Source organism: Athene cunicularia, assembly GCF_003259725.1.
Source record: "Athene cunicularia isolate RWA chromosome 4 unlocalized genomic scaffold, athCun1 chr4_part2, whole genome shotgun sequence".
In the NCBI taxonomy this organism is placed as follows: Eukaryota; Metazoa; Chordata; class Aves; order Strigiformes; family Strigidae; genus Athene; species Athene cunicularia.
In genome coordinates this window covers 5,096,960-5,114,032 of record NW_020799099.1, presented here as the reverse complement: position 1 = coordinate 5,114,032, position 17,073 = coordinate 5,096,960, and the positions used below count along the sequence as shown (strand labels likewise).

At 37.4% G+C, this 17,073-nt stretch overlaps 2 protein-coding genes across 4 annotated transcripts in view; one reads left to right on the top strand and one right to left on the bottom strand.

Moving 5' to 3' along the window:
* SEC24D (SEC24 homolog D, COPII coat complex component) overlaps window positions 1-17,073 on the bottom strand; it is a 121,318-nt gene that overhangs the window by 62,069 nt on the left and 42,176 nt on the right. For all 3 annotated transcript variants that reach the window (XR_003398333.1, XM_026848034.1, XM_026848035.1), the window contains exon 2: window positions 1,407-1,666. The gene's annotated coding sequence lies outside the window, so the exon portion shown is untranslated. The remainder of the gene's footprint in view (window positions 1-1,406; window positions 1,667-17,073) is intronic.
* SYNPO2 (synaptopodin 2) overlaps window positions 15,629-17,073 on the top strand; it is a 95,693-nt gene continuing 94,248 nt past the window's right edge. The window contains exon 1 of the mRNA XM_026848033.1: window positions 15,629-15,863. Coding sequence (XP_026703834.1) covers window positions 15,735-15,863 — 129 coding nt within the window. The 5' untranslated portion in view covers window positions 15,629-15,734. The remainder of the gene's footprint in view (window positions 15,864-17,073) is intronic.

Genomic DNA, 17,073 nt, shown 5'->3' with positions numbered 1-17,073 from the left:
CGGCCCCGCAGGAAATCCGCCGCCGCGGCAACCTGAGGCGAGCGGGAAGGGCCACGGTGTCGCTGCGTGCCCGCCGCGGCGGCCGGGAGCGCCGAGCGGTCCGGGAAGGGGTGTACGGCACGGGAAAGGGCTCGGGAAAAGGCTGGCAGCAGCGGCTGCGCGGCTGGATTACATCGACGAGAAGCCGAAACGCACAGGACGTGCAGCTTGTAACTCCGATCGTCAGTCCATTTTTTACTTCTATATTAGGGGTCAAATTCCTCTGTAAGCATAGAAATGTCTTAAACACATAGGATACTTTTTCTCGACGTGTGCTTTAAAACCACAGTTTTATCCGCGGCTATGTATATGTGTAAAATGATGCCACTTGACTATCTAGAGTGAAATACGATACAGGTACTTCACCTGTTTGCATACGCTGGTTTTAGTTACTGTTCAAGTACATTTAAAAATACTGCTGTGGTTACAGGGTAGTGTCAATGTTTTTCTAATTAACAAAGTAGAAACATGGGAGTAACATGAGAAAAGATGTGTTGGTAGAGGATTAGCAACCAGAAAAAAGTCGTCACTCAAAGACCGCTCCGTAACTCCTCGGCATCTGGAATTCAGGCTTCATAGGCTTTCATATCCTTCGAGTATATTTGTTCTCTGACCTTAATAAAGTAGTGAACGATTTTACATGGTGCTAAATCTCAGTAATGGCTACCTCGGGCAAGATTGTCAAAAGCATTCATCATTATACAAAATAAATCTGAAAAAAAAAATAAAAATCCCAGTGCCTTTGAAACAGATGTCAAAATGAAGGGGCATCCTTTACATGAAAGACTTGCAAGAAGCCTCACCAAGCAATGCAAAGGGGGCAAGAACAAGCCTTGACTTGTCTTCATTCTTGCTATCCAGAGCTGGATTCACCACCAAATAACAGAAGCTGGCTTTCTACATGTTATCGGAACCAATACTGTTGGGTATGTCAGTGAAAATCTAAAACCCTTCAAATCTGTCACAACCGTCTAATCAGAACAGAAAATTTAGTCCACGAGGTGACAAGCATCAGTTAAATTGCATGTGGTTTTGACTGCAGAGTATCGGTCACTCTTTCATAAGCAGGATGCAAAACAACGCCTTTCATCACTGCAGTGCTGTAGTTTCACCCGTTGTCCCTACGTCTTTTGCTGGTTTTATGGACACATACAATTACTGTCAGTTATGCAAAATTCTTTTAAAATACCATGCTGCTGAGAACAATAACAGCTTTAAGTTTGGACATTCCCTATTTTGTTGTGGAGATAGGCGGGTCACTGTCCCACCAGTCGTGTTGTGTCTAGCTCATGGCTATTAACAGTAAGCAGCTGTGGATAATTCAGCACTGAAGAACTGTGCACTTACTTGGGCCACTGAATACTTACTATCAGATTTCTCCTGCCTGAAATCAGCTCTAGTGAAACTGAAAGATGAGATCAGCAAAAGATAGCGAGGAGAAGCTCTGGCATTTTCAGTTCTTCCCCTGTTTCAGGCCCGCTCTGGGAATGGATCAAGATGCCTGTTTTTGAGGATGCAGCTTTGCTTCCATTGTCGTTTAGCCTGAAACACTTGAGACAAAAGGCAACCAGTGTGTCACTGTCCAGATGTTTTCAAGCTGCAAGTAGCATATATCTACAGTTTCCACCTATAACATTAAAAGTAATTTAAGGTTTTCAGTTTCAGAAATGTGGAAACATCATTAAAGATTTAAGTGCATTCCTGGTCTGGAAAGTAATTTCATAAAAATGAGAATGCAGGATTGCTATGAAGGATTGTCACTTCATTTTAATTAAACTGTATCAGAAAATTGGAGAATCGGACTGGTTTCTCCTCTATCATCATCAGAAATTAAGATCTTGTAGATTAAAATAAATAGAAGAATTTGTCTAAATCTACATGCTTTTTCATATCTATTAAAAAATAGCAAATCCCCTGTCTCTAAAATCTCACTTTTAAAGTTCTGATTGGAATTTTTTCTATTCTGAAACAAAAAAACCCCACATAGTCATCCATCAGTTTGGGAGATTATTGGATACAAAACCAATACAGGCTCTGTCGAAGGCTAACTCAAGTCTTTCAGAGACCAATATTATTTTTTAAAAAAATATTTTAATCACTTGGGATTGATCTGTTCCCTGAAGTTACTACTGGAGCTCTATAAAAGCCCCTCAGGGACAAACTGTGCAAGACTCCATGTCTCTATCTTGTAGCACATTGCATTAAGACGATGTGTGGTCCCGGGAAACCTAAATCCTAACTTAACCTTTTCATTTAGAGGATGTCCTTAAAATACAACCTTACCACAAGCTGCCAGGGAGAATCAGAACGACACTGATGCATTTGAGCTACGGGCATGTATTTCTCACGATGATAGTTACAGTACAGCTTTTTAGCAGTTCACATTGATTGTGTTAACACTTAGCTGTGACAAGTATCTTCAGTTCAGTGCTATATGATTTTTAAAAAAATCACAGTACATTCTAAACCATTCTCTAGAGTAGGATGTGGAAAACATTAGGTATGTCCTTTAAAGAAAAGTCTATTTCATCACAAGGAATAGTTCATAAACCCCCAAAGATTCTACATTTGAAAAGGTTTTTTTTGTTGAAACTTTTTCTGCTTTTAATTTAATTTGTATGTTCTGCAGACAAAGCAACAGGTTTGTTTCTGAACAACATCAGAAGGGTCTTAAAAGCTGTTTACATAAACAGATGACTTTCTTTTTGTCTTGCTTACATATAATCACTAATATCTTCTTTAATGTTTTGTCTACTGTATAGTTAAGATCTATGGAAAACAGTTCATGGCTTAGTGTAAAGCACTTTACAAGCAAAATGGAAATTAATATTTACAAAGGTTGTATTTGTTTAAAATGAAAGCAAAGACTTTGGTAAAAAAGAAGCAAATTTTGAGGGGATTATGTTTTTCTGAAAAATAACTGTGCAGAGTGACCATGAGGTCAGGATAAAAAATGCCACATGTAGAAAAAGGAAAGATGTAGTATTTCAAGAAACTGACCACTACTGTAAGAAGAAATTAATCAGTGACTCCGTTACATTTCTAATATAAAAAACCTAAGCACAATAGAAACATAAATAAGGACACAAGAGAAGTGAATACTGATCTTTTGATTAAACAATCTCAATGGCAATTAGAAAATGTTATTGGAATACACCCCTTAAACACCGCCCTATATAACATGAAAATGTAGAGAACAAAGGGTTTTCAGGATATTAGACTCATGTAGCTGCTGTTACTCAGGGAAAATAATGTTAAAATCCTGGGCATACATTCTTTGCTATATATAGTTTCTCTTAAGTAACTGTGTTAATAGATACTTCCTATAGTGACTACCCACTATCACCTAGTCCTGTTTCAGCCCAGGCATGGGGCCACAATAAACCAAGAATTAATTCCTCACCATTTTGGGTGTTTTTGCCAGATCAGACACTAATTGAGCAGGTGGTGAGTCAGAGTACCCAGAACCAACATGGAGCCTGGCCAGCCAGAGGGGCAACTGGGATGCAATTAGGGATTGCTGAGCACACAGATCATGCAAATGAATCTCCCTTTTCCCTCCTGCTAAGTATGGACCTCCCACTCCACAGTGATGGTAAAGGCTGTTCGACCTCTCAGGCTGCTTTCAGCATACCTTACACAAACTGGTCCTGACACTTTGTGCTCATTAGATTCCCAAATATTTTTAGACGAGAAGGAGTGTAACAGTTCATAAACTTATATTCCGTCTGTCTGAATTCATCTGCAAATTCATTTAGATCAAATATTACTCTATTCCCTGCTGTGAACTGGTGATTTTGTTGCACCTGTACAGTTGTTGGTAGTTGCTGGTAGCTTTTGAACAGCTGCATTGTTCCACCCTAGAAATGGCTGTTCTACCCTGCAGAGGAGAGGGTATCACCCCTTCCCTGCCCCAGCTCTGCCAAACATCACTGGCAACTGGTAAGTCCACAATGATAGATCGTTTCGTCTTAATGATCCCTAACTCCTGGAAGTAGAGGACAAAAATCAACTGCTACAGAGGGCATGCCTACCTTGAAGAGTGTTGGTAAAGTTTACTGGCATATTTGCAAAGCAAAATATTATATTTAGGGAAGAAAAATTATATGCAAGTGAAAGAGTATTGAATGTTATTATTTGCCTATGAGAGACTTTGGATCTTGTGAAAAGGTGACTTGCCTCAAAGCCAAGGTTGGTCCCTATTAGCTAAAACCACTTTCTTTCCCTGAAACTCAGTAAAACAGAAATTATTATAAAACTCTGCATGGTCCACATGTGGTAAATTCTACACATGTCATGCATTACAAAAGCAAATGTGCTTTAGAAAACTGGCTGCTTTCTTTAAAAAAGACTTTCTGGCTAGTTCAAGCCTCTGGATTTTTCAGTTTCTGCAAACTGTGAGGCTCCTCCGCTTACTCTCACTGATTGTTGCTATTTTGGTTTTCTAATGAAATGAACTTTCTGGCAACTCGATCTGGAACATTTACAGGAGATAGATACGGTGTTCTGAGAAAACTGCTGTGATGTTTCAGTTGGGGAATTTCAATTATCTTTTTAATTAATTTAGTACTCTCTAAGATGCATGAGAATGGAAGATTGAACCACCAGTTCTTAAAGAAAAAAAACAAGACTTGATTACCCTGCCATAACTGCTACATAATAAACTGTAACATAAAAAACAAAGATGAGAACTTCTTATAATCTGATGAATAATGTATGATATATAAAGCACTGTGAATAAACATTAAGCTATCAGTCTGAGAAAGGACAGCAGGAAGTTATATGATCCTTTCCGTGTTTGCTTGCTGAGTGTATGGAATTTCTCAAACTTAGATATATTTTTACATTCAAAAGCATCTGAAGTAGCTTTACTTTCATTGGCTTTCTTTTTTACATTTCCTGCTCATGTATAAAATTTCTGATGTGTTACTGGAGTCTTGCTTTAGAAGAGTACTGAAATGAGGTTACTATCATTAAAAAAAAAGGAACTGTTTGTGTTAACTCTTCATAGCAAACTAGCTACTTGACTGACCTACTCAGTCTTCTCATTGGAAGACATGGGATGAATTTACAGTGCAGTTTTTCTGTTTGTCCAGGTAATAACGCAGCTGTATTTCAGCCAGTGCTAGTGAACATTCAGTACACTGTTAATATACTCCTACCATTACTAAGTCATATTTGTTCCATATAATTGATTGACTACTGCAGCTCATATGATATTATTTCCTTTCTCTGATCAGTTGATATGACAAGCAGGGTAAGTTGGTTTCTATTCACTAGTACTGACAAATATATAATGAATCTGTTGCAGAAGGAAAACAGCTCTTCAAAATCACTCTGAAATTACTAAGATGCAAATACTTTTATGTTTATTCACACTCACTGTGTTTCTGCTTTACACCACCATTAATCTGGAAGTAAAAAATCTTCTACCTGAGCATGGAAAGAGGTACTACATACCAGTAAAGCATTTCTGTCACTTGTAAAAATATCGGTAGTGATTACAAGAGCATTTTTCAAAATACTGGTTATTTGGATACCTTTAGTATAAAGTAATTGATGACTTCCCCATCATCAACAAAAATAAACATCAGAGGTAAATCAAAGAAAATCAGAATTAATGTTTTCAAAAATCCATAATATTATTTGTATATAATAGATGCAAAAAAAGGGATAGGAGATGCAGCTGTCATGAAAATAACAAAGAACAGGAACAAAATTCTACATCACACTTGGTGTCACAGCACACATAACTCCATTTGCTCTGTGGAGGCAGAAGAACCACTTGTCCAGGATTTGCAGACATTGGCAGTTGTCTGGAAATTTGGCAGATCCATGCCAACACCAGATAAACAGTAGATTATCACCAAAAGCAGAAGCCTGTACCAAAGACAGAAGGAGCTGAGATGTCTGGAAACTGGTTCCTGGCAAGAAGATGCAGCACAACAGGGAAGGATGTAACATCAGCAGTGGTTAAACATCAAGGTCTTTTTGGAGGGCAGACTATTCTAATATAATCTGCTCCATTTGGAAAGGAAATAGTTATTAAAGGAGAGAGTTGGAATACTTGTTCCTATAGCCGGGAATCAAGATACCCGAATTGCTTTCTAATCTATTGCAGTTACTTGCACGGGGGGGGGTGGGGTGGGGGGGTGGTAAGATTTCATGCAGGAGGGTCCTTGTTGTATCATCTTTGTTGTTACTCTTTCTCTGGTAAGAATCTGAACAGAACTATCCAGATGCACAGAGCGAGCAATGCTGTTAGCCTTACGCAGACATAACTTGATGCCATAGCAACTTCAAGTGCAGTGTCCTTTTGCTAGATGCTGTAGTTCGAACCACTGACATCAGACTTGCTGGGGCAGACACTGAACAAAATACGTCACTGTATTTGTAAAGTGAGTGTTAGAAACCACTTTACAAATCTTACAGCTTATTTTGTAGTACAGGGGAAAGAGAACAGGGTACTACAGGAGAATTCAGACTATCAAACTACAAATGGAGATTTTCAGAAGTTCTAGCAGATTTCTCAAGGTTACACTCTGTACTGGCTATTTTACAGGCCCAGACTAAAAATTAAATGTGAATTTGCAAGTTTAAAAATGGAACCCAAGCTTCCTGAGACCCATACTGTATTATAACTCGGTTGTTCCTATGCTCCTCCTGTTCTTGTTTTCAGTACTGAAAAATTTGATCTTATGAGCCTTCCAAGTGACAAACACTACGTGCTTTAAACTGCAAGGCAAAAATTTTTGATTTTTATGCTGGACCATGGCCATGCATGGAATCAGTCACTGAGCTCTTTAAAAGCAACAAGTCAAATGGAGTTAATAACTTTTATGCTAGCAAACAGGAAATAAAATTTAAAAGATGAGATTTGATGCAGGTGAGTATTCATCAGACTGATGTTAAATATTCAAGATCTCTCCAACATTCAGTTCCACATTAAACCATCATTTCAAAATTTAGTAGACTACTTCAGCCTAATTCCTATCTCAGCTATGACTAAAATGTATTTTCTGATTGAATATGATATGGTTACTCTTGGTTCATTTCACTGTAGTATGTTGGAAGAGAGTATATTTGTTGATATATTTGTTTAGCCCAATAAGTAGGCCTGAAATGTTTGCACTGGGTTCCTTCAGTAGGAAGAGGGGAGATCATAAAAGTTGACTGTCTAAGATGAACAGATAGATAAAAGGTATTGTGTTACTTAGCTGCCACTTCTAAATGACAATTCAAAGAGCAGGGTGAAGCATTATGGCAGAGGTGAGGAACATAGAGCACCTACTTATATGCATATTCCACTGAAAAACTTTTGCATAGAAGGTATTTTGATTCCTGTAGGCTGTATTAAGAAGAATGGGATGCAACATTTCCCTGCCAAAACCAGACAGAAAATACCACATAAATAGTTTTATTTTTACTTTAGAATCTTTTATAATAATTTTCCCAATTACTGAAGCCAAAAATGTAAGTCATCCCATCTCCTGGGGATCAGAATGAAATGGAGATTGACACCTAAGAGTCTCCTCAAGTGCCAAGAGAAGATTCATTCTTGCTTGTAAAACACAGTGGAATGACACCAGGAAACATGAATTCTAGCCCAAACCCTTACTTCAAGATTAACAAGAAACGGGTAGTTATTCCAGTGTTTTTTCCACATTCACAAATCTTGCAGTGAACGTGTTTTACTTTTTCCTCACAACAAAATCTTGGGGAGCCTTTGTAGCTATTTTGTGTATTGATTCTTGGACGCGTTCTGAAATCCTTATCTTTTCATATATCCTACTGGCCCCTTTCTCAAGGGGGAAGTGCTTTCAGACCACCTGTACTTCCAAATTCCCTGGCCCTTACAAAGGAGGGGGAGAAAGAAAGGAAGGTCCTGTTGTAGTGTGCACCTGGGACATGGTGGGGTCATGTACGCACACCTGGAATCTCAGAAGCTTTCTCAAAAGACTTTGAGAGTCCAGGAAGAAAAAAAATAGTTTACTTCTCTTCAGCCAGTAGTTCAGGAAGGTATTTCCTGAGTATCTGGGGGTGGCTGTGGTAGGAACAGGTAGGACAAACACCAAAGAAACATCGGAGTTCCCTTCTCCAAACTCTTGGCTCCTTACTTGAGTTATCCATACATTTTTACTCACTGTATCCAATGGTGACAGGCTCTTTGGCTACAGAGGGCCTGTGATATGTTGCCACCTCGGCATATGCTCAGAGAGTAGATCTACACTGATCTACCTCCTGACATAGTGAATTGTAGAGTTACAAGAGAAACCCCTCTGCATAAATTTCTATTTATTGTGTTATCAATTAGTAATGCTCAAGAATATCAACTTTGTTTCTGTGTTTTGGAGGAAAGTGGCTTCTTTTCCCTGTTTTGTTTTTTGTTGTTTTGGGGTTTTTTTCCCACAATAGATCTTAAACTCATAATGATAAAGCCACTACAAGCACCTAGGATGACACCCACTAACATAAGTGCTGAGCACCTTCTGGTAGGGGCATGGCAAACTTCACAATTTCAGCTCACTTACATTGTCTTCTTAGTGAACCATATATAAATGCTGGGAGTGTGACCTAACAAACACACCTGTCAGATAACAATTACTGTTATTAATTGCATATGCAATCAGCTCAGGACTCACAGAGAGACACTTCAACTTAATAACAAAAGGCATGATTGTAACTGTTGCTAAGTCTACCATTCAGAGGAACAGAGTTCTCATTCCTCTGCATGGGCTACCTGCATTAATAAACTTTTGCCTGTGGATAGAGTTACTATTACTCACCCTACTAAGACCACAACAGGGAACAAAGAGGTGCAGGCAAGATAAACAGGCAAAAGTCTGACTCTTTCTCAATGTCTAAAACTTCATTAACCTTAGCTGAGCTGGCATGGAGGTGAGGTAATCTGTTTCCCGGAGAGACCAACAGCAAATTACTTTCTCCCTTCAAGAGAAGCTTGGTTGAGCATTGTCCTGCATTATCACTTACACGTGGCAGATTGCAGACTTACAGGTTTTCAGAACATGACAGTGCAACTCTTTGTATTTCCATTTATAGAAAAAAATTATCTCAGGCTCTAAACCATGATTGGATTTATTTTATGTTTCTGAGAAAGTGGTTTCTCACACCAGAGTCAGATTCAGTACATTTCTCTGCTTCTTCAACTACACTTCATTTGCCAATCTTGAAGTTGGGGAAAAAAAAAACAAAGCAGGACTAGTTCTAAAATTCCAACCCATCACACAGTACCTAGCCTAATAATCCACATTAGGGATTAAAATTCGAGGCCTTTACCTTTACTGGTGACACACTGCTCATGCCTCTTCTGAGTGTGGGCAGAGCTTTCCCATCTGGCCTTAGAGGTAGCTAATAATTATCTATGACTTGTGTTTTTAATTTAATTTCTCTTCACTAAGAACTTGGTATTACTGGTTTTTAGTATTTTTACCACTCCATGTCTGTCCTTTCAGTCAGCAAACCCTTTTCAGCTGGCAGTGCACTGCAAAGTTCCGCATGCAATCAAAACATCTGGATTCTATTAATTTCTCTTGTAGGACAAGAGAAATTTGATGGGAAAAAATGAAGAGCAAACAGCTCTAACGAATGTTAGCTGAAGCTGTGCATTTGAACCTTTCATCGGTATATTTCATTCACTTTGCCTGTCATTTATACCTTTTTTGAAAATTAAATCCTTTCCATGTGGCTCTGTTTTTTGTGGCTTCTCAAGACAGGAGAACAAAAATTAAGGGTAGGAATTAAGCAGAAATGGGTTTTTCTACTTCTGTAAGGTTAGGGGGAAAATTATGTTTAGCTTTGCCTTCAAAATTTGCTTTTATCCTATGCAACTACAGAGTTGCACCGCTACAAAACAAGGAGTGTTATTAGGCAATGATTAGGACAGCAACATACCCTATGTTGCCTTATATGACCCAGCTTGCAGAAGTTACTTTTTAAAAGAAAATCTAAGTGGAAGGAATATAGTAGAAGAGGCCATTTTCACTTCATTTGGAAGGGACTGTGTGTCATGTTTTCTTAACTGGCATAGCTGTGATTTTATCTTTTGTTCCATTAAGCCAGCTATACATTCACAAGTGTTTTTTTCCATGTAATTAATAAACAAGCAAACAAAAAAGCACAGTCTTTTTTTTTCTTCTTTTTTTTTTTTTTCCCTGCTGATTTTCCCAATTGGCTAAAATCACATCCTACAATAAATTGGGTAGTTTATTTAATTGTTTACAGATGATACAGTTAGCATCTAGTAGAAAGCTGTTAAAATAGCCATTTTTAAGGAACGTTTAGCTTACATTGATTTTATGTGAAAAATCAGATAGGAAGAGAAAATGAAATGCATAAAAAGGAGAAAATCAGACCATCTGGGTATTTACAGCAGTAAAATGTTGCCCATAAATTAGAAATCATGATATCCCCTTTCTCTCTATTCCTTATTACTAAGGAATGGGTTGGAAAGGTTTGCATTTTTAAAGAATCCACAGACCTAGGATACAATTGTAGGAAACTGTAGGTGAAATGACAGCTATTATTTATTATTAAGACTATATGGTTTATTTCTTCTCACATTTGTAGAATGTCTTCTGAACTCAGCCACAGAACTACTTGATTTAAATTACATTTTAGATAAATTCACTTAGACTAAAACTGTTCCAAAGCATAAATGATTATTAAAATAAGAAAATATATGGACAAGTGATAGTAGATGAGGCAAATAAAATTAAAAAGTAGGTATCAAGACCACACAGACCTTTAAAGGAATTCAAGGCTGAAATAGCTAATTCTTACTGTTACCTGAGATTAGAGTGCCATTTTTAAACAAAAGTCTTCTGAGAGAGATTCAGAAAACAAGCCTGTCAGCCTGATCTCTATACAAAACAAATAGGTGGAAACTATAATATGGAACAGTGGACATCTGGATAAATATGACTTATCTGGGAAGAGTTAAAAAGGTTTTCATAAAAGGAAGTCCTGCCTCACAGACATAAGGCAGCCCTTTGAAGGGATCAAAAAAACACGTGGATAAGGGTGATCTGATTGATCTTGGATTTACAAAAGGCTTTCAACAAATTCCTTCACCAAAGGCTTTTAAGAAAAGTAAGCAGCCATACCATAACATGGCTTAGAAATATAAGGTGATACACATTGGGGAAAAAACCCATTAATTCACATATAAAACAATGAGCTTTGAACTATCATCAGACATATTTTAAGAGTTTAAAAGATAGTTCCATGAAAACATCAACTCAGCAGCATTTGAAAAATCAAATCAGGTGTTACCAATGTTGGGGTTAGCAACTAGAGAAAAAAAAAGATGATATCATCATGTTATTGTATAAACCCCAACTTTGTAGTATGAAGACTGTGTAGCATTCCAGTCCACCATCTCAAAAAGGATATAGAACTACAGAGGATGTAGAGAAAGGCAACAAGAATAATGAAAAGTATGAGACAGTTTCTGTATAAATAATAACTAATTATTCTATTCTTTCCTTGAAAAAAGATGAGCGGGATGGATATGTAATAGGTCTATAAAATAAAGCGCCTGAAAAATGTGGCTGCGGATTGCTTGGTCACAGTTTTCTCTGATGCAAGAAGAAGGGGACATCAAATGAATCTGTAGGATCCAGATTCAGATTAAGAAAAGGTGATTCTTTATGTCACAGTGTAGTTAGGGATGACTTCCTACGACAAGCTATAGATACTAACAGTTATGTGGGCTCCAGAGGAAATCACATGAAAAAGTTAATGGAAGAGAAATGCATAAAACTGCTACTAAGTACAGAGGAACTGCATCCAGCTGAGGAAGTTTTTGAGTGGAAGCCACCAGAGGCCGCCTGAGGAAAGTAGTGTGCATTTTCCATGTCCTTATTCTTTTTCCTAAGCAACCATTTTCCACCCACTATCAAAGACAACATTTTCGAGTAGATGGTCTCACTTTGGTCTAAGTATGGCTATTCTTAGTTTATTACAGCTCATCAAGGCTAATGTGCTGGAATTTTTGTGTGGCAGTTCTTGAAAGCCAGATGAACAGGTGGGGGTTTGACCTGGAATTTTTTTCATACAGACCTCATCATAGAAGATCAGATTTAAGCCAAAGCTTTACCTGCATTTGAGCACGGATATTTTTGCTATTGTTTACACATTTTACACATTATTTATGCTATAGAGACTACAGAGACCAAAACATCATAAACCCCAAGAATGACTCCACTTTTATCATGCTGTCCAGTTTCTGACCAGCATTTAGAAATCCCAAAGGATTCAGAGAATGCACAAAAAGATAAGACTACTATTAAAAAGCAAGATATGCTGCGGCATAAGCATTTAAGAAAATCACATAAGGCATATGGGAGTTGTTAATGCCTATGGAGTATTATTTGTTAGATTAGGACATAGGAAGCTTTGGGTCTCCCCATCATGGCAATAGTTTAGTTACAGACTTCAAATGTTTTTCTTACTGTGGAGCAAGCAACAAATTAGAGAAAAAAAGCCGCAATCTGTTTGCAATTGTTGTCATAAAACCCCCTCAACATACTGACTAGAAAAAAGTCATTTTTCCTATCTTCGTTCTCCTATCAGTTCCACAATTCTTGCCAGTTCAGGCAAAGAGTTCTGTATCAGTACCAAGTTTAAATGTCCCCAAAGCTTTGTCATTATACTGGGTTACTCTTAGTCTAAAAATATCAGGTTGCTTACATTCTTTTCACAACTTATTTTGGAGTAATTAGTACTACACAATACATATATATAAAAACTCAGCAGAAAAAAAATAATTTTTTTCTTTGGAGAACAGAGATCTTATAGCCCCAATGATGTTATCTATTACCATTACTTCGACAAGTTGATTTAACTTCTAGAATGCCATGTAGATTTCACAAAACAGAAGCCAATAGAACATCAAACAAACGGTAAAGTATTCAACTTTAATTTTTTTTTTTAAAAAAAGTTCACAATGTGGTAGACAACTATTAGTTTGGCTTTTAAGAGAAATTTCTCTAATGTTTTACATGGTGATTTTAGCCAAAACCATTGGCATGATTTTGTTATGTCTTTTGTATGACACAATCAAATTTAAAGTGCTTCTCTCTGCTCTTTTGCCTTAAAAATGTCAAATATCTAGATGGTGAGGGATTAACTTCAAGGAACACCAACTACTGATGCTTTAGCAGCTGTAGAGAGAAGTTTTGTCTATGTCATATGACAGAATCAAATAGATCCTGGTGTTTTGACTGGTTATTTTTTCAGCTGAGGAATGACTAATCAAGATTGTTCTATCATTTTACACAGTTCTGTTATATGGTCAGAGATAGAAACATCTATATCTATTACAAATTCCCATCAATTATAAGAACATCCAAATGCAGGGGAGTTTCTCCTTAATTTGTTTTCTACAATAGGTATATGAAGAAGTTCAGAAACAAAGATCAGATTTTATTATTCCTTTTTACCAAAATTATAAAAGAGAGCCTAATACAAGCTTAAAACACCCTAACATTTAATATATTTACATATATATAATCATAAACATATATATTTAATCATAAATTTATATTTGGAGGGTTGATAATTATGTGATTCATTTTCTTAAAAAAAATAATGGGGTTTTTTGTATTTACCAGAGTGTCATGGGATATTTTTTGCATCTCTATACTTAAGAAATCTATTGTCATAAAAGTATCTATAATAATGCGCATCATTAGGCACACTGGGAGAGAATTTTGTCTAAAGCAAGATTTGACCTAGGGAAAAACTAAAATACCGTCTCCTGAAGCAACAGATCAACACTGCACAAGATAGTATCAGTTAGCCACCTCAGACAGACTTATTTTAAACAAGGCATCTTCACTCAGAGGTTGTCTAGCAAAGTTCCTCTAAAGACCATTTCCTTTCTGAGTATGGCTCCTCTGATAGTGTTTTCCTTGAGTATTTAATTGTATGGCTAGATGTGGCTTGTTTTCCTTCTCCGGAGTTTTTGACTTGTAGTCAATAAAGAAAGCACTCTTAACTTCCAGTAAATCCTGATATGTACGTGGCATTTTCCCGTTTGATAAAGGAACTTGTGTCCATCCAGCCTTTGGGTTACCTTAGTGTCTTCAGAGGCCTGATGAAGGGCTCAAGTGCCTAAAAGCCTGTCTACTTTTTCCAGTCACAGTATTTCAGTTAAACAGAAGATACTGTCTCTACATTGATATTTTGCCTAATAGTCTTTAAAGAACATTGCTGTAGTGTAAGGAAGCATCACTCCAGGGACAATTAATTGACAGACACACAGGCTTAGGTTTAAAGCCTCAGCTACTTAGATGCAAAGTCATGTAACTTAAATGCCAAGTGTTTCCTTTTGCCCTGACATCTCTGAAGACCTAGAGCGAGCCAACTGAAGACTTCATACAGGGACCTTGGTGGAATTTAAGCTGTGGGAATCTGACATCAGCGCCCATCAACCTGGTCAAAGCTAGAGATGTTTGTTTCAGAAACTAGTCTAGCTTTAAAGATGTTTCTGCCCATCTGCTGAACACTCTCCTTTAGAATGAGCTTTGTACAAAATTAAATGTGATTTAAGCCAAGCTAACTGACTTTAGGCTGAGTTGAGTAGGAGCACTTAATCTGTCAGTTGTTAACACTCAGCTAGGGGAATATTCATTCCCTGCTGAAGAACCGTCACCTCTTAAACCACTCCAACTGTACCTGAAGGAGCTCAGCTGTTTACAGCCTGCATTATCCCAAGCCAGCAACAGGGAACAGAACTGAACCCAGGTCTTGTAAGGCACCAGCAAATTAACTTCCCACTGAATCTTTTTTTCTTCTGTGCTTATAGTAAGGTTCCCTTCTAATGACACAATGCAAATCACCCATTGATAGCATCATAGAGAGATCTGATACTTTGTTCCACTAATCCTCTTCCCCTCTCTAGTAGAAAAGGCAACAGGCTGCATAAGAACAGGTATTACTAGGGTCCAATAATAATTCAGGTGATTGCTAAATAGCAGTGCATGTTAAACTGTACTGAGGTTAGAGAGAACCAGCAAAAGAAGCAATTACAAGACAGGGAAGTGATAAAGTTTTTAGTCTTTTTTTTATTTTTTTTTTTTTAGTCTCTCTTTTTTTTTTTTTTTTCCCTTGCATACCTGCAGTGCTGCAGAAAGTGCATGCAGGGTAGAGACGAGAATCATAAACCTAGTTCTATCTAAGTGTATTCAGAGGATGTACATGATATTTCACTTACGGTTCTGCTTTATTCTTTTGTTTGGAGTATGATTGCAAGAAATGGGTAAATTAGAGTTTAAAATGCCTGGCACTACTTGCTAAAGTAAACTTAGGTCCTAAATTGTCACTGGGAAATGTACACTTCTTTTTGCTGTTGTTTTGATTTAGCTGTCACAAGAGTCATGTTTAAATACAGCCTTTTCTGCCTCATGGCTGAGTCTCTTTGTGTGCCTTTCCTCAGCGTTACTTACTTTACTTTGAAGGTGGGCTGAGCATAGAAATCTGACGAAAGAGTGGGCTGTGCCCTGGATCGGAGGGAGCTCTTACATTCTTCTGAATGACTACATTTGCTAGTGCAGTACACAGCAGCAGCAACAGTGTGGTGCTCTGGGTCTCCAGCTCTGCCTGGCAGACAAATCTCCAGCTCACTGAACATCTATCTGCAAGAGAAATTTTTCATGTTCTTCTGTAAATGAATGCTGCCTAACTGCACCAGGAAAATGGGCACAGGGGATTATCTCTGCATTGCTATGAGTGGAGGGGCGCCTTGGGGCTTTAGATTGCAAGGTGGCAAGGAGCAAAAGCAGCCTTTGCAAATCGCCAAGGTAGGAGATCATGAGAGAAAGATGTTATCGGTGTTTTGTGAACACGAGTGAAGAGAATTGTTTGTTTAAATACATACTGCTTCCAGTGAAATGGTTGGTGTGGATCTTATCGTGATGCTTGTTTGAATTTGCTAACTTATTTTGCAGAGATTCTACAGGTGCTGATTATGTTTGTTTCAATAAAAAGGAATGATTGCTTTTTCATAGCTTGCAAGTATTGCAAACATTTTCTTAAATGTTAAAGGCTTGAATTTGTGAAATGATGTATGCCTTCCAGCTTCTGGTGGATTCAGTCTGTGTTTTTAAATGCACTCAGCATATCGCAAAACTGAATCTCATATTAGGAAATGCTGTTTCAGTCATCTATTTATGATACTTTTTCTTCTTTAGGCATAGAATAAATACAGCTTTATCATGAGAAAATGTTCTTACTATTTTGGGAATCCTGGAAAGCATTACACCGAGTTATCTCTGGTTTTGGAAAGTTATCCAGTCTTAGAAGCAGCTTTAATAGATGCCAAACATTTCCTCTTGTATTTCATGAGCAAAACTGAAAATTACCGAACGCTTCATAAATTATCTTCGTGTATAAAATGAGAGCAAAATAGACAGAAATGCGGGATAAATAAAAACCCCAAGCTGCAAAAATAATAGTTAAAGAGTAGTTTTGTTAAAAATCAGTGCTCACTCCATTGCAACAGCTTCTCCACTGGTGCAACAATGAAGATTTGTCACGGTTATTAAGGCTTATGTAACTATATGGAGCTGGGCTCTGCTTTCCCTAGACAAGAGGGACAAATTTTGTCCAGGGCTCCGAGGTCAGCAAAATACCACTCACTAAAATGCTACTGGGACTGATCATCATACAATGAATTCTGCCTTGTTAAATTGAGGGAGAGAGATTAAAATGTATTTTATCACCTTTTAGTACCTTGGTAATCCAGTCCATTGAGTGTTAAGTTTTTTGTATTTTGATAGAGTATTTTGGATCAGTAGTTTAGCTGTTTCTTAAGCTGTCAATATATTAATTAGTTAAATTTAATTTACTGAATCAGTTAACTTTTTCAAAAATAGCAGAAGCAGTAAGTCTACCTCATTTTATAAAGTAAGATTCTTCTAGTTCCTCTGTCAAGAAATGAAGATCTTTCGCTATTAGTTTCAATTATTTCCAGCCCATAATATTAATCACACTCAGTAATAGAGCTATGAT